Genomic DNA, 24938 nt, shown 5'->3' with positions numbered 1-24938 from the left:
AGCACAATACACACAACACACAACCAGCCTCAGGACAGCACTGCTAGAGCACCACAACCCAGACTCAAGCACATCACAGCAATATCTCATACACTGGGACACACACACACAAACAACATAAACTGGAATGCTACAGAACCCTAAGCAGACAATACAAACTTGCCGAATATCTAACCAAGCTAAATAACAGCAAAGAGAAACAAACCCTGACGAAGTACAGGCTCAGTGACCACAGCCTGGACACACACACTGGACACAGGCAGACCTGGCTGTCCAGAAAGGATAGGCTCAGTGACCACAGCCTGGACACACACACTGGACACAGGCAGACCTGACTGTCCAGAGAGGACAGGCTCAGTGACCACAGCCTGGACACACACACTGGACACAGGCAGACCTGGCTGTCCAGAGAGGACAGGCTCAGTGACCACAGCCTGGACACACACACTGGACACAGGCAGACCTGGCTGCCCAGAAAGGATAGGCTCAGTGACCACAGCCTGGACACACACACTGGACACAGGCAGACCTGACTGTCCAGAGAGGACAGGCTCAGTGACCACAGCCTGGACACACACACTGGACACAGGCAGACCTGGCTGTCCAGAGAGGACAGGCTCAGTGACCACAGCCTGGACACACACACTGGACACAGGCAGACCTGGCTGCCCAGAGAGGACAGGCTCAGTGACCACAGCCTGGACACACACACTGGACACAGGCAGACCTGACTGTCCAGAGAGGACAGGCTCAGTGACCACAGCCTGGACACACACACTGGACACAGGCAGACCTGACTGTCCAGAGAGGACAGGCTCAGTGACCACAGTCTGGACACAGACACTGCACACAGGCAGACCTTGCTCCCCAGGGAGGACAGGCTCAGTGACCACAGCCTGGACACACACACTGGACACAGGCAGACCTGGCTGTCCAGAGAGGACAGGTTCAGTGGCCATAGCCTGGACACAGAAACTGGACACAGGCAGACCTGGCTGTCCGGAGAGGACAAGCTGTGCTCCCACTGCCAGCGGGGAGAAATAGAGACAGAGGTGCACTTCCTACTGCACTGTGACAGATACTCTGGGATTAGAGAAACATTCTTCCCGAAATTCAGAAATCTAATCCCAGAGTTCCCACACCTGCCAGAATCACAATGGGTCCCAATCCTACTGGTAGAGGGAGGAGGGAACTCAGCTGAACTGGCAGCCCAGTGTGTGATCTCCTGTCCCAGCCTGAGGAACAGACAGTGAGCCTGTCTCTCAATAATAATAATACAGTGTGTGATCTCCTGTCCCAGCCTGAGGAACAGACAGTGAGCCTGTCTCTCAATAATAATAATACAGTGTGTGATCTCCTGTCCCAGCCTGAGGAACAGACAGTGAGCCTGTCTCTCAATAATAATAATACAGTGTGTGATCTCCTGTCCCAGCCTGAGGAACAGACAGTGAGCCTGTCTCTCAATAATAATAATACAGTGTGTGATCTCCTGTCCCAGCCTGAGGAACAGACAGTGAGCCTGTCTCTCAATAATAATAATACAGTGTGTGATCTCCTGTCCCAGCCTGAGGAACAGACAGTGAGCCTGTCTCTCAATAATAATAATACAGTGTGTGATCTCCTGTCCCAGCCTGAGGAACAGACAGTGAGCCTGTCTCCCAGTAATGCTCCATCTGTCTACAGTATATGTCAATATTTTAGGATATGTCTTTGTTGTAAAAGTCTGTAATATGCCTGTAGATTTGTCTCCTCCACGCCCCTCCTGACTTCTGCAATCTGACTCCCGCCCCGGACGGCCCACAATCCTCTGCGCGGCGCACGAGTCGAGCCGCAGAAGGAGGAAGCCGGACGCTCGGGTCAGTTTCGACTTGAATTCATCATCAACAGGGAGGTAGGGAGTCTTGTGTCAACAAAACCACTGTTCCGGGAGGCTCTGAACTTGACCCTGGTCACAGTCACAGAGGCGCGATCCGAAGATATTCATTATCGTGATCTCGCCGGAGAGAAAGTGAAACTGCTTTCCGATGTGCGCCTCTTGTTGAAACATTTTCCAAATCCCAAAAATGATGAACAGCCCTGCGCTGGTAACAGAGAGGGTGGAGACAGGGAGCAGAGAGTTTGTGACCGATACTGACAGTCTGATCTCCTCCAGGAAAGAGATAAACACATCAGATTAGGAGTATTTGCACAGTATAGACACGGATCACATGACCCGGACGCGACCCGGATGCACCCCAGATACAGCAGGCCTGGCCTCTCTGTGCTCCGGGCGGTGCACTCTCATACTGTACATACACCCAGCAATGCGTGTTTTAAACAAGTAATCCACTCCCAGCTGGTCTGTCCCTGCTGCCTCTGCTGCTGCAGGGACTCTGGTCTGACTGCAGATCTGTGCTGAGGTGGGTCTCTCTGCCCGTCTGGCCCTGTGATGGCCTCTCCCAGCCCTGAAGTATGACTTCATCTTGAATGCTGGAAGTGCTCTTGCATACAGCCTGAGCCTGACGAGAGCAGCGTTCTCGGAAAAGACAGACCTGCACTGGTAACTGACAGGGGGTGGACATTGAGAGGAGAGAGTTTGTGACCGATACTGAGTCTGATCTCCTCCAGGAAAGAGATGAGCACATTAGATTAGGAGTATTTGCATAGATCTCATGACCCAGATACAGGCCTGTCCTCTGTGCGTCATGTCTCCTGCACCAGGAGCTGGGTGTGTATCCCAGTGGGAACCAGTGCAGATCCCCAGGGAGTCCAGGAGCTGGGTGTGTTTGTGTGTATCCTAGTGGGAACCAGTGCAGATCCCCAGGGAGTCCAGGAGCTGGATGTGGATCCCAGTGGGAACCAGTTCAGGTCCCCATGGAGTCCTGGAGCTGGGTGTGTATCCCAGTGGGAACCAGTGCAGATCCCCAGGGAGTCCTGGAGCTGGGTGTGTATCCCAGTGGGAACCAGTGCAGATCCCCAGGGAGTCCAGGAGCTGGGTGTGTATCCCAGTTCGAACCAGTGCAGATCCCCAGGGAGTCCAGGAGCTGGGTGTGTATCCCAGTGGGAACCAGTGCAGATCCCCAGGGAGTCCAGGAGCTGGGTGTGTATCCCAGTGGGAACCAGTGCAGATCCCCAGGGAGTCCAGGAGCTGGGTGTGGATCCCAGTGGGAACCAGTGCAGATCCCCAGGGAGTCCAGGAGCTGGGTGTGGATCCCAGTGGGAACCAGTGCAGATCCCCAGGGAGTCCAGGAGCTGGGTGTGGATCCCAGTGGGAACCAGTGCAGATCCCCAGGGGGTCCAGGAGCTGGGACATCAGTCAGGTGCCAGGTGGTGTGTGTTGGGCTGTACAGACATGAGTGAGGTGGACTGTGACTGGATTGTCTCTCTGCAGGGCTGTGCTGATGGGCTTGTTCCTCCCTCTGCTCTTCACCCTGCTGCACACAGAGGGTAGGTACTGATCCCACCTGCTCCTGTCCCATCAGGCACAATATATCTGCTGGTGTACCCCCTGTCCCCAGCTTTGTCACATATCCCCTCCTGCACCCCATATCCTCCGCCAATACCCCACATCCCCTCCTGCACCCCATATCCTCCACCAATACCCCACATCTCGTGCTGTTTGAAAAAAAACAGACGTCTCAAAGAACTCCCAGATTATTTCCCAGAAGCCTGGGTTTGTCTGGGCAGAACAACATCTAATCAAGTCGTGTCAAACCTCATGTCCCTTCTCCTGATGTCTCTCCCTGTGTCCCCCCAATTCCAGCTCTCGCAGGGACCTCGGTGTCGGTGAGGGTCGGGGATGGGGTCACCCTGCCCTGCAATGGGAGCAGAGCTCTGGGAATCCCGGAGAATGAGCTCCATGTCATCTGGAGAACTCCGACCAGGAATGTGTGGAGATTCAACGGTGGAAGAGAACTTGCTGGTCCTGGGTACGAGCACAGAGCTGAGGTCTCAAGAGACGGGATCGGACAGGGGAACTTCTCTCTGACTCTGCGGCGCACACGGATCTCGGACTCGGATCTGTACGAGTGCTCCTATTTCACGGGCTCCTTGCAGTTTCTGGGGGACGTTCGGCTCTCTGTCACCTGTAAGTCTGTGGGACTCTCAGTTTCTCCATATCGTAGGAAGGGAGATATATCATAAGTGTCTGTTTATAGAGGAAGAAAAAGATTCTTCAGCTACGCTAGTTAGGAGGACAGAAAAGTGCAAATCATACTACACAGAAACACTCGATTCCCTCATAGCACACAAACAGGATATGAAGGGAGTAATATCTGTGATAATAGTGTAAATATTTTTTTCCACCTAGATCATAAAGCAACCCTGAATCTGCAGGCTGGAGCCTCTCTGTCTGTGCCCCTGTTCACTGGAGACCCAGTGGAGGTGCTGTTTGACCCTGCAGGCTCAGGAGACTGGACCTCAGTGTGTTCTGTCCAGAACAGCACAGCCAGCTGTGTCCCCCAGTACAGAGACAGAGTGTCAGTGGACAATCAGGAGCTGAGGCTGCAGGAGCTGAGGGCGTCTGATCAGGGGAGCTACACAGTGAGGGACCTTCAGGGAAACACCATCAGCACTGTGATCGTCACTGTGGAGGGTGAGCAGGTCTACAGCAGGGGGACTAGAGGGGTCTCCACTCCTGACAGAGGGGGGTTCTTATATCGCTCTCTGTCCTGATTGTCTTCCAGCTCGCAGAGACAGTGTCACCCTGCAGGCTGGGGCCTCTCTGTCTGTCCCCCTGTTCACTGGAGAGCCGGTGGAGGTGCTGTTTGATCCTGCAGGATCTACTAGGTCTCTCAGGGTTTTCCTGAGCAGCGCAGGGCTCCCTGGCCCCGGGTACGAGCAGAGAGTGTGGGTGCAGGACGGCTCTCTGACACTGCGCTCCCTCACACCAGCTGATCAGGGGAGCTACACAGTGAGGGACCTTCAGGGAAACACCATCAGCACTCTGATCGTCACTGTGGAGGGTGAGTCTGGACACCGAAGTGCTGGATGATCTTCTTATGAATCATTTTTGGGGCTGTAATGTATTTTGTCTTTTGAGCTGCCAGCTCTAAACATGTCTGCTCCTTTCACCTCCTTTACTGATGATAAGAGTGTTGCTGTCTTTCTCTGCTCCAGAGACGCCTCATCGAGCAGCTCACTTGATCCCAGCGATTGTGCTTCCTTCTGCTCTGGTCATCGTGATCGCGGTCGCTGTGGTCATGTGGAGGAAACACAGGAAGTGAGAAGTGTTTGCTCAGGAGACGGACTCTCTGGACCGGAGCTGTCAGATGTTAAAGGAGCAGAGACACTTGGGAACGCTGGGCATGACTGGGGGTGAGGACTCCTGTTTCCTGTCTCAGAGGAGAGACACTGTCACCATCTCTCCTGAGACACCACTGGTCACCCTGTGAGCCAACAAGATAGACACTGTCCCTGACCACAGTGAGACACCACTGGTCACCCTGTGAGCCCACAGCACTGAGCCAGAGCAGAGACACTGTCCCTGACCACAGTCAGACACCACTGGTCACCCTGTGAGCCACAGCACTGATCCACAGGAGAGACACTGTCCCTGACCACAGTGAGACACCACTGGTCACCCTGTGAGCCACAGCACTGAGCCAGAGCAGAGACACTGTCCCTGACCACAGTCAGACACCACTGGTCACCCTGTGAGCCACAGCACTGACCCAGAGCAGAGACACTGTCCCTGACACACTGACAGTGAGACATACCTGTCTCAGACACCGAGTCGGCCAGATCATCTCCGAGACTCCACCTCCCAGATCCAGTCCTGCTCCTGTCTCCCTCCTGCGTGTCCAGTCCTCATCCGCTCAGGACCCTGGACAGGAAAGAGGGAAGGAAGACTGTTCGGAAAGCTGCCTGCACTAGAAGGAACATGGAAACTCCTCACAGACTGTTCCTCAGAAGGTGCCTCAATCTGCTCAGTCTGGAATCGAACCCAGGACCCAGAACCCAGTGTCTTACAGTATTTATACAGTATTCGTGCAGTATTTTCACCTTTTTTTGTCTGTAAAGTGGTTCAGTATCGGGTTAAATACATTAACTTTTTGAAATCATGGAGTCGCAGTTTTCACAGTAAAAACAGGTGCACTACCGATTACTGTCATTACCAGAGAGGACAGGCTGTGCTCCCACTGCCAGTGGGGAAAACAGAGACAGAGGTGTGCTTCCTACTGCACTGGGACAGATACTCTGGGATTAGAGAAACATTCTTCCCGAAATTCAGAAATCTAGTCCCAGAGTTCCCACACCTGCCATAATCACAACAGGTCCCAATCCTACTGGGAGAGGGAGGAGAGAACTCCGCTGAACTGGCAGCCCAGTGTGTGATCTCCTGTCCCAGCCTGAGGAACAGTGAGCCTGTCTCTCAATAATAATAATACAGTGTGTGATCTCCTGTCCCAGCCTGAGGAACAGACAGTGAGCCTGTCTCTCAATAATAATAATACAGTGTGTGATCTCCTGTCCCAGCCTGAGGAACAGACAGTGAGTCTCTCAATAATAATAATACAGTGTGCGATCTCCTGTCCCAGCCTGAGGAACAGTGAGCCTGTCTCTCAATAATAATAATACAGTGTGTGATCTCCTGTCCCAGCCTGAGGAACAGACAGTGAGCCTGTCTCTCAATAATAATAATACAGTGTGCGATCTCCTGTCCCAGCCTGAGGAACAGTGAGCCTGTCTCTCAGTAATAATAATACAGTGTGTGATCTCCTGTCCCAGCCTGAGGAACAGACAGTGAGTCTCTCAATAATAATAATACAGTGTGCGATCTCCTGTCCCAGCCTGAGGAACAGTGAGCCTGTCTCTCAATAATAATAATACAGTGTGTGATCTCCTGTCCCAGCCTGAGGAACAGACAGTGAGCCTGTCTCTCAATAATAATAATACAGTGTGTGATCTCCTGTCCCAGCCTGAGGAACAGACAGTGAGCCTGTCTCTCAATATTAATAATACAGTGTGTGATCTCCTGTCCCAGCCTGAGGAACAGTGAGCCTGTCTCTCAATAATAATAATACAGTGTAAGATCTCCTGTCAAAGCCTGAGGAACAGACAGTGAGCCTGTCTCTCAATAATAATAATACAGTGTGTGATCTCCTGTCCCAGCCTGAGGAACAGACAGTGAGCCTGTCTCTCAATAATCATACAGTGTGCGATCTCCTGTCCCAGCCTGAGGAACAGTGAGCCTGTCTCTCAATAATAATAATACAGTGTGTGATCTCCTGTCCCAGCCTGAGGAACAGACAGTGAGCCCGTCTCTCAATAATAATAATACAGTGTGTGATCTCCTGTCCCAGCCTGAGGAACAGACAGTGAGCCTGTCTCTCAATAATAATAATACAGTGTGTGATCTCCTGTCCCAGCCTGAGGAACAGACAGTGAGCCTGTCTCTCAATAATAATAATACAGTGTGCGATCTCCTGTCCCAGCCTGAGGAACAGTGAGCCTGTCTCTCAGTAATAATAATACAGTGTGTGATCTCCTGTCCCAGCCTGAGGAACAGACAGTGAGCCTGTCTCTCAATAATAATAATACAGTGTGCGATCTCCTGTCCCAGCCTGAGGAACAGTGAGCCTGTCTCTCAGTAATAATAATACAGTGTGTGATCTCCTGTCCCAGCCTGAGGAACAGACAGTGAGCCTGTCTCTCAATAATAATAATACAGTGTGTGATCTCCTGTCCCAGCCTGAGGAACAGACAGTGAGCCTGTCTCTCAATAATAATAATACAGTGTGCGATCTCCTGTCCCAGCCTGAGGAACAGTGAGCCTGTCTCTCAGTAATAATAATACAGTGTGTGATCTCCTGTCCCAGCCTGAGGAACAGACAGTGAGCCTGTCTCTCAATAATAATAATACAGTGTGCGATCTCCTGTCCCAGCCTGAGGAACAGTGAGCCTGTCTCTCAGTAATAATAATACAGTGTGTGATCTCCTATCCCAGCCTGAGGAACAGACAGTGAGCCTGTCTCTCAATATTAATAATACAGTGTGTGATCTCCTGTCCCAGCCTGAGGAACAGTGAGCCTGTCTCTCAATAATAATAATACAGTGTAAGATCTCCTGTCAAAGCCTGAGGAACAGACAGTGAGCCTGTCTCTCAATAATAATAATACAGTGTGTGATCTCCTGTCCCAGCCTGAGGAACAGACAGTGAGCCTGTCTCTCAATAATAATAATACAGTGTGCGATCTCCTGTCCCAGCCTGAGGAACAGTGAGCCTGTCTCTCAATAATAATAATACAGTGTGTGATCTCCTGTCCCAGCCTGAGGAACAGACAGTGAGCCCGTCTCTCAATAATAATAATACAGTGTGTGATCTCCTGTCCCAGCCTGAGGAACAGTGAGCCTGTCTCTCAATAATAATAATACAGTGTAAGATCTCCTGTCAAAGCCTGAGGAACAGACAGTGAGCCTGTCTCTCAATAATAATAATACAGTGTGTGATCTCCTGTCCCAGCCTGAGGAACAGACAGTGAGCCTGTCTCTCAATAATAATAATACAGTGTGCGATCTCCTGTCCCAGCCTGAGGAACAGTGAGCCTGTCTCTCAATAATAATAATACAGTGTGTGATCTCCTGTCCCAGCCTGAGGAACAGACAGTGAGCCCGTCTCTCAATAATAATAATACAGTGTGTGATCTCCTGTCCCAGCCTGAGGAACAGACGGTGAGCCTGTCTCTCAATAATAGTAATACAGTGTGTGATCTCCTGTCCCAGCCTGAGGAACAGACAGTGAGCCTGTCTCTCAATAATAATAATACAGTGTGTGATCTCCTGTCCCAGCCTGAGGAACAGACAGTGAGCCCGTCTCTCAATAATAATAATACAGTGTGTGATCTCCTGTCCCAGCCTGAGGAGCAGACAGTGAGCCTGTCTCTCAATAATAATAATACAGTGTGCGATCTCCTGTCCCAGCCTGAGGAACAGTGAGCCTGTCTCTCAATAATAATAATACAGTGTGTGATCTCCTGTCCCAGCCTGAGGAACAGACAGTGAGCCTGTCTCCCAGTAATGCTCCATCTGTCTACAGTATATGTCAATATTTTAGGATATGTCTTTGTTGTAAAAGTCTGTAATATGCCCGTAGATTTGTCTCCTCCACGCCCCTCCTGACTCCTGCAATCTGACTCCCGCCCCGGACGGCCCACAATCCTCTGCGCGGCGCACGAGTCGAGCCGCAGAAGGAGGAAGCCGGACGCTCGGGTCAGTTTCGACTTGAATTCATCATCAACAGGGAGGTAGGGAGTCTTGTGTCAACAAAACCACTGTTCCGGGAGGCTCTGAACTTGACCCTGGTCACAGTCACGGAGGCGCGATCCGAAGATATTCATTATCGTGATCTCGCCGGAGAGAAAGTGAAACTGCTTTCCGATGTGCGCCTCTTGTTGAAACATTTTCCAAATCCCAAAAATGATGAACAGCCCTGCGATGGTAACAGAGAGGGTGGAGACAGGGAGCAGAGAGTTTGTGACCGATACTGACAGTCTGATCTCCTCCAGGAAAGAGATAAACACATCAGATTAGGAGTATTTGCACAGTATAGACACGGATCACATGACCCGGACGCGACCCGGACGCACCCCAGATACAGCAGGCCTGGCCTCTCTGTGCTCCGGGCGGTGCACTCTCATACTGTACATACACCCAGCAATGCGTGTTTTAAACAAGTAATCCACTCCCAGCTGGTCTGTCCCTGCTGCCTCTGCTGCTGCAGGGACTCTGGTCTGACTGCAGATCTGTGCTGAGGTGGGTCTCTCTGCCCGTCTGGCCCTGTGATGGCCTCTCCCAGCCCTGAAGTATGACTTCATCTTGAATGCTGGAAGTGCTCTTGCATACAGCCTGAGCCTGATGAGAGCAGCGTTCTCGGAAAAGACAGACCTGCACTGGTAACTGACAGGGGGTGGACATTGAGAGGAGAGAGTTTGTGACCGATACTGAGTCTGATCTCCTCCAGGAAAGAGATGAGCACATTAGATTAGGAGTATTTGCATAGATCTCATGACCCAGATACAGGCCTGTCCTCTGTGCGTCATGTCTCCTGCACCAGGAGCTGGGTGTGTATCCCAGTGGGAACCAGTGCAGATCCCCAGGGAGTCCAGGAGCTGGGTGTGTATCCCAGTTGGAACCAGTGCAGATCCCCAGGGAGTCCAGGAGCTGAGTGTGTTTGTGTGTATCCTAGTGGGAACCAGTGCAGATCCCCAGGGAGTCCAGGAGCTGGATGTGGATCCCAGTGGGAACCAGTGCAGGTCCCCAGGGAGTCCAGGAGCTGGGTGTGGATCCCAGTGGGAACCAGTGCAGATCCCCAGGGAGTCCAGGAGCTGGGTGTGGATCCCAGTGGGAACCAGTGCAGATCCCCAGGGAGTCCAGGAGCTGGGACATCAGTCAGGTGCCAGGTGGTGTGTGTTGGGCTGTACAGACATGAGTGAGGTGGACTGTGACTGGATTGTCTCTCTGCAGGGCTGTGCTGATGGGCCTGTTCCTCCCTCTGCTCCTCACCCTGCTGCACACAGAGGGTAGGTACTGATCCCACCTGCTCCTGTCCCATCAGGCACAATATATCTGCTGGTGTACCCCCTGTCCCCAGCTTTGTCACATATCCCCTCCTGCACCCCATATCCTCCGCCAATACCCCACATCCCCTCCTGCACCCCATATCCTCCACCAATACCCCACACCTCGTACTGTACCCCACATCTCAGACGTCTCAAAGAACTCCCAGATTATTTCCCAGAAGCCTGGGTTTGTCTGGGCAGAACAACATCCAATCAAGTCGTGTCAAACCTCATGTCCCTTCTCCTGATGTCTCTCCCTGTGTCCCCCCAATTCCAGCTCTCGCAGGGACCTCGGTGTGGGTGAGGGTCGGGGATGGGGTCACCCTGCCCTGCAATGGGAGCAGAGCTCTGGGAATCCCGGAGAATGAGCTCCATGTCATCTGGAGAACTCCGACCAGGAATGTGTGGAGTTTCAAAGGTGGGACAGAACTTGCTGGTCCTGGGTACGAGCACAGAGCTGAGGTCTCCAGAGATGGGATCGGACAGGGGAACTTCTCCCTGACTCTGCGGCGCACACAGATCTCGGACTCGGATCTGTACGAGTGCTCCTATTTCACGGGCTCCTTGCAGTTTCTGGGGGACGTTCGGCTCTCTGTCACCTGTAAGTCTGTGGGACTCTCAGTTTCTCCATTTCGTAGGAAGGGAGATATATTATAAGTGTCTGTTTATAGAGGAAGAAAAAGACTCTTCAGCTACGCTAGTTAGGAGGACAGAAAAGTGCAAATCATACTACACAGAAACACTCGATTCCCTCATAGCACACAAACAGGCTATGAAGGGAGTAATATCTGTGATAATAGTGTAAATATTTTTTTCCACCTAGATCATAAAGCAACCCTGAATCTGCAGGCTGGAGCCTCTCTGTCTGTGCCCCTGTTCACTGGAGACCCAGTGGAGGTGCTGTTTGACCCTGCAGGCTCAGGAGACTGGACCTCAGTGTGTTCTGTCCAGAACAGCACAGCCAGCTGTGTCCCCCAGTACAGAGACAGAGTGTCAGTGGACAACCAGGAGCTCAGACTGCAGGAGCTGAGGGCGTCTGATCAGGGGAGCTACACAGTGAGGGACCTTCAGGGAAACACCATCAGCACTGCGATCGTCACTGTGGAGGGTGAGCAGGTCTACAGCAGGGGGACTAGAGGGGTCTCCACTCCTGACAGAGGGGGGTTCTTATATCGCTCTCTGTCCTGATTGTCTTCCAGCTCGCAGAGACAGTGTCACCCTGCAGGCTGGGGCCTCTCTGTCTGTCCCCCTGTTCACTGGAGAGCCGGTGGAGGTGCTGTTTGATCCTGCAGGATCTACTAGGTCTCTCAGGGTTTTCCTGAGCAGCACAGGGCTCCCTGGCCCCGGGTACGAGCAGAGAGTGTGGGTGCAGGACGGCTCTCTGACACTGCGCTCCCTCACACCAGCTGATCAGGGGAGCTACACAGTGAGGGACCTTCAGGGAAACACCATCAGCACTCTGATCGTCACTGTGGAGGGTGAGTCTGGACACCGAAGTGCTGGATGATCTTCTTATGAATCATTTTTGGGGCTGTAATGTATTTTGTCTTTTGAGCTGCCAGCTCTAAACATGTCTGCTCCTTTCACCTCCTTTACTGATGATAAGAGTGTTGCTGTGTTTCTCTGCTCCAGAGACGCCTCATCGAGCAGCTCACTTGATCCCAGCGATTGTGCTTCCTTCTGCTCTGGTCATCGTGATCGCGGTCGCTGTGGTCATGTGGAGGAAACACAGGAAGTGAGAAGTGTTTGCTCAGGAGACGGACTCTCTGGACCGGTGCTGTCAGATGTTAAAGGAGCAGAGACACTTGGGAACGCTGGGCATGACTGGGGGTGAGGACTCCTGTCTCCTGTCTCAGAGGAGAGACACTGTCACCGTCTCTCCTGAGACACCACTGGTCACCCTGTGAGCCAACAAGAGAGACACTGTCCCTGACCACAGTCAGACACCACTGGTCACCCTGTGAGCCCACAGCACTGAGCCAGAGCAGAGACACTGTCCCTGACCACAGTCAGACACCACTGGTCACCCTGTGAGCCAACAAGAGAGACACTGTCCCTGACCACAGTCAGACACCACTGGTCACCCTGTGAGCCAACAAGAGAGACACTGTCCCTGACCACAGTCAGACACCACTGGTCACCCTGTGAGCCAACAAGAGAGACACTGTCCCTGACCACAGTCAGACACCACTGGTCACCCTGTGAACCCACAGCACTGACCCAGAGCAGAGACACTGTCCCTGACCACAGTCAGACACCACTGGTCACCCTGTGAGCCCACAGCACTGAGCCAGAGCAGAGACACTGTCCCTGACCACAGTCAGACACCACTGGTCACCCTGTGAGCCCACAGCACTGACCCAGAGCAGAGACACTGTCCCTGACCACAGTCAGACACCACTGGTCACCCTGTGAGCCCACAGCACTGACCCAGAGGAGAGACACTGTCCCTGACCACAGTCAGACACCACTGGTCACCCTGTGAGCCCACAGCACTGACCCAGAGCAGAGACACTGTCCCTGACCACAGTCAGACACCACTGGTCACCCTGTGAGCCAACAAGAGAGACACTGTCCCTGACCACAGTCAGACACCACTGGTCACCCTGTGAGCCAACAAGAGAGACACTGTCCCTGACCACAGTCAGACACCACTGGTCACCCTGTGAGCCCACAGCACTGACACAGAGGAGAGACACTGTCCCTGACCACAGTCAGACACCACTGGTCAGCCTGTGAGCCACAGCACTGACCCAGAGCAGAGACTCTGTCCCTGACACACTGACAGTGAGACATACCTTTCTCAGACACCGAGTCGCCAAGATCACCTCCGAGACTCCCCCTCCCAGATCCAGTCCTGCTCCTGTCTCCCTCCTGCGTGTCCAGTCCTCATCCGCTCAGGACCCCGGACAGGAAAGACTGTTCGGAAAGCTGCCTGCACTAGAAGGAACATGCAAACTCCTCACAGACTGTTCCTCAGAAGGTGCCTCAATCTGCTCAGTCTGGAATCGGACCCAGGACTTGCTCTAACCTGCCTTCATTTCGTGTTTTTACAGTATTTATACAGTATTCGTGCAGTATTTTCACCTCTTTGTGTCCGTAAAGTGGTTCAGTATCGGGTTCAATACATTTCCTTTTTGAAATCATGGAGTGGCGGTTTTCACAGTAAAAACAGGCGCACTACCGCGGTGAACTTCAGAGACGGTTGAGTGATTATTGTTGTGTTTATCCTGCGACGGTAAAAACGATACAGTCGTGGCCTCACCCTGTCTGGCTGAGCTCTCGCCCTCCTGGTCAGTGCAGAGCGCGGAGTGACCAAGGGGCAGCTGGACAGGCGGGCACGCGTGGACACGGGGTGCAGGACACGTCCACGGGGGAGAGTAAGGGGTTCCCACTCCTGGTCCCCCCCCCCCAAACCGGCCGACCCCTCAAACCCTTCTTGACTTAACGGCCGCGTCACTGTTTGCTTCCAGATCTCAGAAAATGCAGCTTCTCACCCGAAGCAGCTGCTCAGAGCCAGTGAGGCTTCACTGATCCAGCAGGCGGGCGGGTTAACCGGGACTGGGAACCAGTGAGGGCGAGTATTTATACTGTCGTGGGTGAAAGGGTGAGGTCAGGAGGTGGGGGGGTCGCGCATTAGTAACCATCTCGAATTCGACCGCGGCTGTTGTCACCCCGTTATAAACTCGATTTGACGAGGCGCTGAGCGACCCTCGGGGGTCAAAAACGTTTTTGTGTTGTTGTTGTTGTCGTTGGCCGATTGCGAACTGAATCCACCTGAAATTCGTTTCCCGTTTTGCTCAAGATTCAGGCAGCCGACTTGCAAGTCCAAAAACAAACAAACAAACAAACAACAAAGTTCTGATCGCAGCGACACCTTCAGTAATAAACAACAGAAACAAGACGGAGAGGAAATTCACACGCCCGCTCAGCAAGGAGATCAGCCGGAATAATCTACCAGCGCGCATCTAGAACATCATTACACTTCGTCCTTCATAACAAACTCCGAGACGGAGAAATACTTGAGTTTTATGGGGTTTTTTTAACAAAAAAATAAAACTACGAAAAGGGGAGTTCGCGTATTTTAAAACGCCACGTTTAATCGCGCAGCAGAGCGATCTTGTGGTTGTTGGTATTGGCTCTCTGGGCGGTGCGCTGTTTGTCCAGCGCTGGGAAATTCGCTTAGCAAAGATTACGACAGGAGCAGCAGGCGGCTCCATTGCTGCTATATTACTGTCGCTGCTGCTGCTGTTCAAATGACAGTTTAAATGATGAGCTCGATTTGTGTCATAATCCTGAGGAAGATGTGATCGGACCTACCCGAGAGAGTGTGATCGCGGCATCAGTCCAGTCCCGTTCGCGTCTCCTCTCCTTCATCCTGTCCTTGATGTTTTAGTCAGACCTCTGGTGGGGGGGAAACCCCAACTTCCTCTTGCATGAAGTCCACGCAAGTTGGAACTTTTCGCACTATCTGACGTTGCGATGCAAGTTTCGTTTCTCCTTCTCCAACAGCGGCCGTGCAGACAGAGACGTGACTCGGTCAGGGGCTCGGCGTGTGTCCCTGCTCAGAAGCTACCGCGGAAATAGACTCGGGCTGAGAGAGGTGGAGTTTACTGTTCTACAGATACAGACAGGAATAGACAGCCTGGCTCTGACACTGAGTCCAGCAGCGCCAGGCTGTGACAGTCCTGCTCTTGTCCAGAGTGTGTGTCGGTGTCCAGCTCAGACAGTCCTGCTCCAGCAGTGCCAGGCTGTGCCAGTCCTGCTCTTGTCCAGAGTGTGTGTCGGTGCCCAGCTCAGACAGTCCTGCTCCAGCAGTGCCAGGCTGTGCCAGTCCTGCTCTTGTCCAGAGTGTCTGTCGGTGCCCAGCTCAGACAGTCCTGCTCCAGCAGTGCCAGGCTGTGCCAGTCCTGCTCTTGTCCAGAGTGTGTGTCGGTGCCCAGCTCAGACAGTCCTGCTCCAGCAGTGCCAGGCTGTGCCAGTCCTGCTCTTGTCCAGAGTGTGTGTCGGTGCCCAGCTCAGACAGTCCTGCTCCAGCAGTGCCAGGCTGTGCCAGTCCTGCTCTTGTCCAGAGTGTGTGTTGCAGAGTGAGAGTCATACCCTTTTGGCTGAATTTACTGACAGAGTTTCTTCTGAAATACTTCCAGAGTGTTTCTGTTCGGTATTCCGGGTATTTCCGTCGTGTCGTGTTGGTGTGTCCAGGTTCTGGGTCTGGAGTTAGCCCCCCACCGTGTGGACATCGCGATGAAGTACCGAAAAGAAACGTGTTTCCTTTAACAGAACCGGATCAGCTCGCAGTCCTTGCACTGAACTACACCGTCCCTTCAGATCCGTCCCGACAGTGACACCCGGTGACAGTACGCAAGCCCACACCCTCAGACCCAGACCAGGGTTCGCCAAATGTGCATATCCGGGCAGCTGAGAGAAGAGGTTCACAGCTCAGAGCAAGGTGGTGATGGGTCAGAGGGCCGGCCCGGTGTGTAAAACCCTTGCTTACCGCCTCAAGAAGTAAAAGTTTCACAAAGCAAAGGTATAAAAAGTCTTATTTATAAAACATTTGACACACACACACAGAGAGAGAGAGGCAGCCCAGCGTGCGACCACCTGTCACCTGAGCCTGATCAATAATGCTCCATCTGTCTACAGTATATGTCAATATTTTATGACATGTCTGTGTTGTAAATGTCTGTAACATGTCTGTAGATTTTACTTGACGTTTATTTTTAGTTTTGTTCCGTGTTCATTTTATTATTCTTGTTTGCTTCGGCAACACGGATTGTACCCATCGGTCAGGCTCATGAAGCACCTTGAGCTGAAATGGAATTGAACCCTTCGGACCGGACAAAAACCGAGCTCAGAAAACCTTCACGTCTCTGACCCTCGCTAGCGGGACGCGTCGAGGGTCCGAGATGACTAACGCCATGCTCAAGTGCCATCAGTCACGACACCAACGAGAGCAGCAGCTGCGGGTTTGAATTTGAACGCGAATCCTATTGAAGAGGCTTTTATTTGCACTGAGAAATGATGAAGATTCATCCGGAGATCCTTCATAGGGAAGCGAACGTTTTTTTTTTTCGGTTGTGTGTACAATATATACATTTGTGTGTGAACAGGTCTTCTGCACATTGAGGGGCGACACGTGTTGCGCTTGATCCCAGTCTGTTTTGAATGGGTGTATCTTCTCTGTTTGAGGCTGCGAGTCGGTTACGGGGACGTCCACCAGTGACGAAGACGGGTGCCGCATCTTCCTCACCGCGGAGTCAGTCAATAGTGACGAAAAAGCACCAGCTTATGTCCAATAACGTTCGCATCTCTTCTAAACGGATCGTAAAATAAGGTCCTGGTACGTGGTTTCGTCTCCAGGTAAGAAAACGTGATTTTTGCAGCTCACAAGATGTTCAGCGTTGGCGATTAATACAGCGGATCTGTGTCACTTCGTCGGTTCACGACACACTGATTGGTCCAGAGGGCAGCCAAGGAAATTTTCCCATTGGTCCAGAGGGCGGCCAGGGGAATTTTCCCATTGGTCCAGAGAGCGGTCAGCAACACACTCCTGATTGGTCCAGAGAGCGGCCAAAGGAATTTTCCCATTGGCCGGTCTCTGGACCAGCTCTTTCCTGAGTTGATCGAATGTCGGCTTTAGGAAATCTTATTTTTAAACCGAATTCACTTTTACGTACTGTTTGCTGCCTCTTATCCTTGTTACAGCGGTAAAGTACCTTTTCAAGCAAAATTATAACTGTATTTTGAGATGCATTCTTCAGAAACTGAACTTGCGTTTTCAATCAAGTTTTCTGCACTCTTAATTGCTCAATTGACGAAGTCTCCTGATTGGCCGGGGTGCGATCGCACCCAGGTGGTGTGAGGGAGGTCTGGGGCCCAGAGCGGAGGGAAACGTCATTTGTCGGATCAGAGCACCGGAGAGAGAGAGAGCGGAGGTCCTGTCGTGAACACAGCAGAGCTGACTGGGCTCGGAAGCAGAGGTACCGCGTGTGGGTGATGTACAGTGTTCAGCGCAAACTTCATACTGACCGCTGTGGGTCAGTTATAACGAGCTCTCGGAGAGCACGCTGCTGTCTGGAGAAGAGCTACAGCTCTGAGCTCAACGCTACGAAAAAACCGTGCGGAGTGAAGCTGGAGACCAATTTAATACACAAAGGCCTCAGCATTGTTGTTCTGATTAGCACGAACTACAAGACGCTCTGAGTCGGAGCATTTCAATTCATTTAAACCGTAAATGAATATGCTGGTCGCGTTAATATTACTTTGTGTCGTGTTGATGTATAACGGGATGTTCCTGTTCTTAATTTAAGAGGGTCATTCATGCTAAATTATACCAGATGAGGTACGAGACTACTGCGTTTGAATTTGAACGCGAATCCTATTAAAACGGCTTTTATTTGCACTGATAAATGAAGATTCATACGGAGGTCCTTCATATGTAGGCGAACGTTTTTCTCGGTTGTGTATCTCATATATACATTAGTGTCTGAACAGGTCTTCTGCACTTTTAGGGGTGACACGTGTTACACTTTTATTTAAGTTTGTTTTTAATGTGTGTAAAATTGGAGACCGGCTGAACTCGTGCTTAATACACAAGGGGCTCAGTATTGTTGCCCTGATTAACACGAACTACAAGACGCTCTGAGTCGGAGCATTTCAATTCATTTAAACCGTAAATGAATATGTAGAACTATTACTTTGTGTGGTATTTATGTATATCGGGATGTTCCTGTTTTTAATTTAAGAAGCTCATTCATGCTCAATTAGACCAGATGAGGGTCCGAGATGACTAACGCCATACTCAAGTGCAATTAGTCACGACACCAACGAGAGCAGCAGCTGCGGGTTTGAATTTGAACGCGAATCCTATTAAAGCGGTTTTTATTTGCACTGATAAATGATAAAGATTCATATGTAAGCGAACGTTTTTTTCGGTTGCCTGTATCATATATACATTTGTGTCTGCACAGGTCTTCTGCACATTTAGGGGCGACGTGTTGCACTTTATCCAAGTTTGTTTTTAATGTGTCAAGTTGGAGACCAGCTGAACTTGTGCTTAATACACAAAGGGCTCCGCATTGCTGTCCTGATTAGCACGAACTACAAGACGCTCTGAGTCGGAGCATTTCAATTCATTTAAACCGTAAATGAATGCTGGTCAGGTTAATATAGAACTATGACTTTGTGTCGTGTTTATGTATAACGGGATGTTCCTGTTCTTAATTTAAGAGGGTCATTCATGCTAAATTATACTAAATGAGTGTACGAGACTACTAGGTTTGAATTTGAACGCGAATCCTATTGAAGCGGTTTTTATTTGCTCTGATAAATGATACAGATCCATACGGAGATCCTTCATATGTAAGCGAACGTTTTTCTCGGTTGTGTGTACAATACAGTATATACATTTGTGTCTGCAGAGGTCTTCCGCACATTGAGGGGCGACACGTGTTGCGCTTGATCCCAGTCTGTTTTGAATGTGTGTATCTTCTCTGTTTGAGGCTGCGAGTCAGTTACGGGGACGTCCACCAGTGACGAAGGCGGGTGCCGCATCTTCCTCACCGCGGAGTCAGTCGATAGTGACGAAAAAGCACCAAATCATGTCCCATCACGTTCGCATTTCTTCTGAGCGGATCGTAAAATAAGGTCCTGGTACGTGGTTTCGTCTCCAGGTAAGGAAACGTGATTTTTGTCACTAAACCAGTCAATGAGCACACTGGGGTACAAGGCTACTTCTTGTGGAGATTCTGGAAGAGACGAAAGGAAAAGCAGATGCCCCAACATCGGAGCTCTCTCCCAGTTTGACAACAGGAGCCCTGAAGCCCTCATCCTCCCCCATCGGCTCCATCTCTCCGGTCGTCTCTTCTGGACGTCGGGCTCCAGGATCTCAGGGAAGGTTCCCTCCTCCTCCCAGCCCGGCTCAGGCCTGAGGAGTCTGGAAGATCTGGGAGAAGCCAACAGGAAGAAACTCCTCCTGGACCTCTCCTCTGGGAGGAGCCCAGCGCCTGGACCCCCCCGGAGACTCGGGCTGAGCAGCAGGAGGAGGAGGAGCCCAGGGGTGTCAGGAGGAGGTGAGGAAGGGGAGAGAGAGCCTGTGGACAACACGCCCGTGTTTCTCCAGGACGGGTCTCCAGAACAGCAGCTCTGGACCGGAGCAGTCGGGACTCGGTGGAGCACAGGCTGCCTTCAGGCCTGTTTATTCCCTCCAGACACAGCTCCTGCAGGAGGAACCTGACCCTGCAGGCAGGGAGAGGTCAGGGAGGCTGTGGGACAGGTGGGGAGGGACTGGGAATGCGGGAGCTGCCCCCCGTGTTGGGTAAACCGGATCATGCAGCAAGGGGTGACGTGGGTTAACACTTTTTACCAGGCTGGAGAGGGCGCCCCCAGACCTCCAGGTAGAGGACAAGAGGATGTTCTTGACTGGTCAGCACAGGAGGGGACAGGGTACCCCATCAGCACTGAAGGGCATGAGGCGCCAGGCAGGTGAGTGCAGACCAGGTGAGTCTCTCCTTCACTGGCTGTCCCTCGCAGGAGACGCTGGTCTTACATGATCGGGGCTGATCGGACCAATCTGGATCCACAGACTCAGGGGGGGGACAGAGTAGGAGTTGTCTCGGGGAGACATCCAGGGTGTCCTGATCTCCTGCCTGCTGGAGCCTGTGAGGATGACCATGATGACGAAGAGCTTCAGGTGACCCTGATTCAGGCTGCTCCTGGGAGATGAGCTCCAGGCGGAGAGCCAGTGGACTCCTCCTATCGGGGCTCCAGGGGGTGACCCTCAGGGCTGTGTCCTGATCTCCTGCTGTCTCTACCTCAGAAGGACCTGGTCAGTGTGCTGTTGACACTACACTCTCGAACCCGAGTCCAACACCAGCCTCCAGCACAAGGTCAGGTTAGTCCTGTCACTCCTGTGTCGCACTCAGGGCATGATTACACAACCCTACTAGTGAGAGAGGAGAACCTGCACTAACTTATAAAGTTACTAGCGTTGATAGAGCCTGGTGAGTAGTTATTCTTGAATTAATAGTAATGCTATTAGTAGACTTATTTTATTAGCAGCACTATTATTGGAAGCAGTATTGTTGTTCTCACTAGCAGTACTTGTAATAGAAGCAGTGTTGCTGTTTTTTTCGAGAGGACACTAGTAAGAGAAACAGTTCTACTGTTGTTTTCAGCAGAAACACTGGTGATAGAAGCCGTGTTCTTGTCACCTGTATGTAATGTGTATGACACCACCATCAGGACTGGAACAGAGAGCTCAGACGTGCCTCTGCTCTGTTAGTTGTGAAAGAATCCACACAGCTCCTCTGTGCCGAGCGATGTTGTGTAGTTATTGTACAGCTGTAATAGTTAAGGTCAGGTTTTCTCAATCTGGAGTGAGAGGTGAACGCTGGGCTGAACACAGATGACCAGGCACAGAGAGACTGCAGAGCCAGACTGCTGCCCTCAGACACACGAACCAGCTGTCACAGCTGTGCAGCCTACAGCAGCGTGTCCTGGGATGGAGGTGGGATGCTCTCTCCTGTCTCTTTTCCCTTTGCCATTTTCCAGTAAGTCTTACGGCTGACACTGGGAAGACCTGTATGTATGAAGATTAAGCCCTCTCTTGTTTTCTCTTCCCTAATTTTCAAGGCTGTCCAGAAGCTGCCAGTGGGAAGACGGGTATGTTTAGAGTTGGGATAGAGGTTGGTTACCCTCTCCTGTGTTTCTTTTCCTGGATGTCCAAAAGAATTGACAGTGGGAAGACAGAGTGGAAGGGGAATTGGAATGGAGGTGGGAATCCAATTTTTTTTTTCCAGCCAGTGGGAAGACCAGTGTGGATGGAGTGTTGGGATGGAGGTTGATGCTCTGTCCTGTGTTCATTTCTGTAGTTTTCCAGAATGTCCAATGGGAAGACAACGGGCTGTAACCCTCTCCTGTTTTCTTTTCCTTAACTTTCCAAGATGTCCAGGGGCAGACAGTGGAGAGACAAGAATGGCTGGGATAGAGGTTGGATGTTCTCTCCTGTAGTCTCTTCCCTGATTTTCTAGGATGTCCATAAAATTGACACTGGGAAGACGGGTATGGAGGAGGAGTTGGAATGGAGGTTGATGTTCTCTCCCGTCTCTTTTCCCTTATTTTCCAAGATGTCCAGAGGCAGACAGTGGAGAGACGAGTATGGCTGGGATAGAGGTTGGATGTTCTCTCCTGTAATCTTTTCCCTGATTTTCTAGGATGTCCATAAAATGGACAGTGGGAAGACAGGTATGGAGGAGGAGTTGGAATGGAGGTTGATGTTCTCTCCCGTCTCTTTTCCCTTATTTTCCAAGATGTCCAGAGGCTGCCAGTGGGAAGACCGGTACGGATAGGAAGACAGAATGGGGGTTGATGGTCTCTCCTGTCTCCAGCAGTGCCTCCTTCTCTGAGGTGAAACGCCAAAATGTCAGGGGTCAAAGGTCAAGATGGACTCCAATGCGGGGGCAGACAGTGGGAAGACCAGTGTGGATCAAGTGTTGGGATGGAGGTTGACGCTCTGTCCTGTGTTCATTTCTGTAGTTTTCCAGAATGTCCTGAGGCAGACAAGATGGGTTGTCCAGTGGCTGACAGTGGGGAGACCAGTATGGATGAGGAGTTGGGATAGAGGTGGGATGCTCTCTCCTGTGATCTTTTCCATTTTCCAGGCTGTCCAGAGGCTGCCAGTGGGAAGACGGGTATGGCTGGCAGTTGGGATAGACGTTGGTTACCCTCTCCTGTAATTTTTTCCCTTATTGTCCAGGCTGTCCACAAGCAGACAGTCGAGAGGCAGGTGTGGTGCAGGGATTGATGCTGAACTCTCTCTCCTGTATGATTTTCCAGGCTGACCGGAGGTGGCCAGTAGGAAGACTGGTATGGTTGGGATAGAGATTGGATGTTCTCTCCTTTAATCTTTTTCCTACTTTTCTAGGATGTCCAGAAAATGTCAACCCTCTCCTGTATTTTCCCTAGTTTTCCAGGATGTCCAGAGGCGGCCAGTGGGAAGACGGGTATGGCTGGAAGTTGGGATAGAGGTTAGATGCTCTCTCCTGTAGTCTTTTCCCTTATTTTCTAGGATGTCCATAAAATTGACAGTGGGAAGATGAGTATGGAAGGGGAGTTGGAATGAAGGTTGGATTCTCACTCCTGTCTCTCTTTTCCCTAATCTTCCGGTGTCCAGAGGCTGCCAGTGGGAAGATGGGTATGAAAGAGGTGTTGGGATTGTCATTGGACTGTATTTTCCTGAATTGTCCAGGCTGCCAGTGGGAAGACATGTATGTATGAGGATTGAACCCTCTTCTGTATTCTTGTTCCCTAATTTTCCAGGATGTTCTGAGGAAGATGGGGAAGACCAGTGTGGATGAAGGTTGATGCTCTGCCTCAGGACATTCTGGGAAAACTACAGCAATGAACACAGGACAGACAGTGGGAAGACGGGTATGGATGAGGAGTTGGAACGGAGGTTGGAAGCTCACTCCGGTCTCTTTTCCCTAATTTTAGTCTAGGGGCTGCCAGTGGGAAGATGGGTATGAAAGAGGTGTTGGGGTTGACACTGGACTCATTGGACTGTATTTTCCTAAATTGTCGAGGCTGACAGTGGGAGGACAGGTATGAATGAAGATTGAACCCTCTCCTGTATTCTTGTTCCTTAATTTTCCAGGATCTTCTGAGGAAGGCAGTGGAGAGACTGGTATGGATGTGAAGATGGAGTCGGGGTTGGGTGCCGTCTCCTGTTTCTTTTCCCTAATTTTCCAGGGTGTCCAGAGAAGTCAGTGGGAACACCAGTGTGGATGGAGGTTGCTCAGTCCTGTTTTCATTTCTCTAGTTTTGCCAGAATGTCCAGAGGCTAACAGTGGGAAGACCAGTGTGGATGAGGAAGACAGGATGGGGGTTGATGGTCTCCTGCTCTCTGAGTTCATACACCAAAGTGTCAGGGGTCAAAGTTCAAGATGGACTCCAATGCAGGGGCAGACAGAGGGAAGACCAGTGTGGATGGAGGTTGATACTCTGTCCTGTGATCATTTCTGTAGTTTTCCCAGAAAGTCCAGTGGCTGACAGTGGGAAGATGGGTATGGATGAGGTGTTGGGATTGACATTGGACTGTATTTTCCTTATTTTTCCAGGTTGTCCAGTGGGAAGACAAGTATGGCTGGGAGTTGGGAAGGAGGTGAGAAGCTCTTTCCTGTCTTTCTCTTCCTCCTTGTTGGTCTCTGTGACGTCTCTTGAGCTGTGTGTCTCTCTCGCTCAGTCCAGCTGCCTGTCCTCTGTAAGACACTACACTTCTGCAGTATTAAACAGAGCTTTTTGACTGTGGATTGCAGGTTTGATTCCAGAGGGGGACACAGTCTTGTACCCCGGAGTGAGGTACTTTGCTCAGATGGACTGTTCTGATCATGGTTATCAGTGGCTGTACTGTAGGGAGTGGAGTGTTGACAATGGTGTACTCAATTCTCGAGAGTATTGTACCTTAATACAGTAACACATCTGTGAGTTGATCTTTAACCTGAGCTGAACTTTGTTACTCAATGATAAATACCAGTTTGCTGAAGTCTTTCCTATATAATACTTGAACACCCAAACCTGTGTACTGTACTCCCATCTGCACTGAGCGTTAATACTGGTAATCCTCACACTTGTATAAGTAACTCTCTCCTGTCCTGAGCTTTAATTCTCAATGACAGACCTGTGTGCTGAGCTATCCTGTGGACTGTGCTGTAATACTGAAACCAGGGTGCTGAACTTGTACTTAATTTAATTCTCACATTGACACACGAGTGCTGAACTCTCACCTATTACTGTGCTTTCATACTCAAGTGTGTACTGACCCCTCATGTGGACTGGACTATCATACTTTAAACCAGTGTGATACACCTGTGTGCAAAACTCACCTTTACTGTGTTTTTAATACTCAAACCTCTGCGCTCGGCTCTCACCTGGACTGCACTAAAATACTTATTAAACCACTGTGCTGATCCCTAACTTGTAAGTGAGGTTTAATATTCAGCGACGTGTATGCTGAACCTTCATCTGTAGTGTACTTCAATACTCAAATCTGTGTGCTACCCTGTGAGACTTAATACGTACTGACACACCTGTGCGCTTTAATCTCACCTTTTTATAGCTTGATTTTTTTTTTTTAATGCTCAAATCTGGTGAGTAAACCCTCACCTGGACTGTACTAAACTACTTAAACCAGGGTGCTGAACTCTCCCTTGTACTGAACTGGAATACTCAGTGATGCACCAGTTTGTCGAACCTTCACCTGCAGTGTACTTGAATACTCAACTCTGTGTGCTGAGCTGTCAACTGTACTATGAGAGTACTCAGCCCTGTGATGAACTGTACTGTTGTAATGCTCAGACTTGTCACTCAATATTAAAGTTCAGTACATGCCTCTATGCTGAA

The 24938-nt window shown here is 50.9% G+C and overlaps 1 protein-coding gene and 2 long non-coding RNA genes across 7 annotated transcripts in view; 2 read left to right on the top strand and 1 right to left on the bottom strand.

Annotated features, from left to right (window-relative positions):
- The first annotated feature begins 1533 nt into the window (after nucleotides 1-1533).
- LOC148662448 (CD276 antigen-like) overlaps nucleotides 1534-24938 on the top strand; it is a 68999-nt gene continuing 45594 nt past the window's right edge. Inside the window, exons 1-5 of one of the 5 annotated variants that reach the window (XM_088632059.1) lie at nucleotides 5753-5892; nucleotides 9074-9189; nucleotides 10444-10499; nucleotides 10816-11139; nucleotides 11362-11646. In XM_088632059.1, the coding sequence (XP_088488185.1) occupies nucleotides 10454-10499; nucleotides 10816-11139; nucleotides 11362-11646 (655 nt within the window). In that variant the 5' untranslated portion in view covers nucleotides 5753-5892; nucleotides 9074-9189; nucleotides 10444-10453. Of the gene's footprint in view, nucleotides 1892-2700; nucleotides 3427-3742; nucleotides 4067-4288; nucleotides 4574-5752; nucleotides 5893-8903; nucleotides 9225-10443; nucleotides 10500-10815; nucleotides 11140-11361; nucleotides 11647-24938 lie in introns of those variants that run through there. The other 4 variants (XM_088632063.1, XM_088632060.1, XM_088632062.1 and 1 more) reach the window with 4 other exon arrangements.
- LOC148662452 (uncharacterized) lies at nucleotides 5501-15847 on the bottom strand. The gene is made up of 4 exons (XR_015936813.1): nucleotides 14859-15847; nucleotides 13337-13478; nucleotides 5631-5803; nucleotides 5501-5562 (listed from the first exon to the last, which is right to left on the bottom strand). It is a non-coding gene; the product is annotated as an uncharacterized LOC148662452 (long non-coding RNA).
- Nucleotides 21853-24858, top strand: LOC148662451 (uncharacterized). Its single transcript, XR_015936318.1, has 3 exons — nucleotides 21853-23141; nucleotides 23359-23531; nucleotides 23657-24858. It is a non-coding gene; the product is annotated as an uncharacterized LOC148662451 (long non-coding RNA).

The sequence above is a fragment of the Lepisosteus platostomus genome, chromosome 5, assembly GCF_059453375.1.
Source record: "Lepisosteus platostomus isolate fLepPlt1 chromosome 5, fLepPlt1.hap1, whole genome shotgun sequence".
Classification (NCBI taxonomy): domain Eukaryota; kingdom Metazoa; phylum Chordata; class Actinopteri; order Semionotiformes; family Lepisosteidae; genus Lepisosteus; species Lepisosteus platostomus.
Note: the sequence above shows the minus strand (reverse complement) of the source record. Positions and strands in the feature narration are given on the sequence as shown.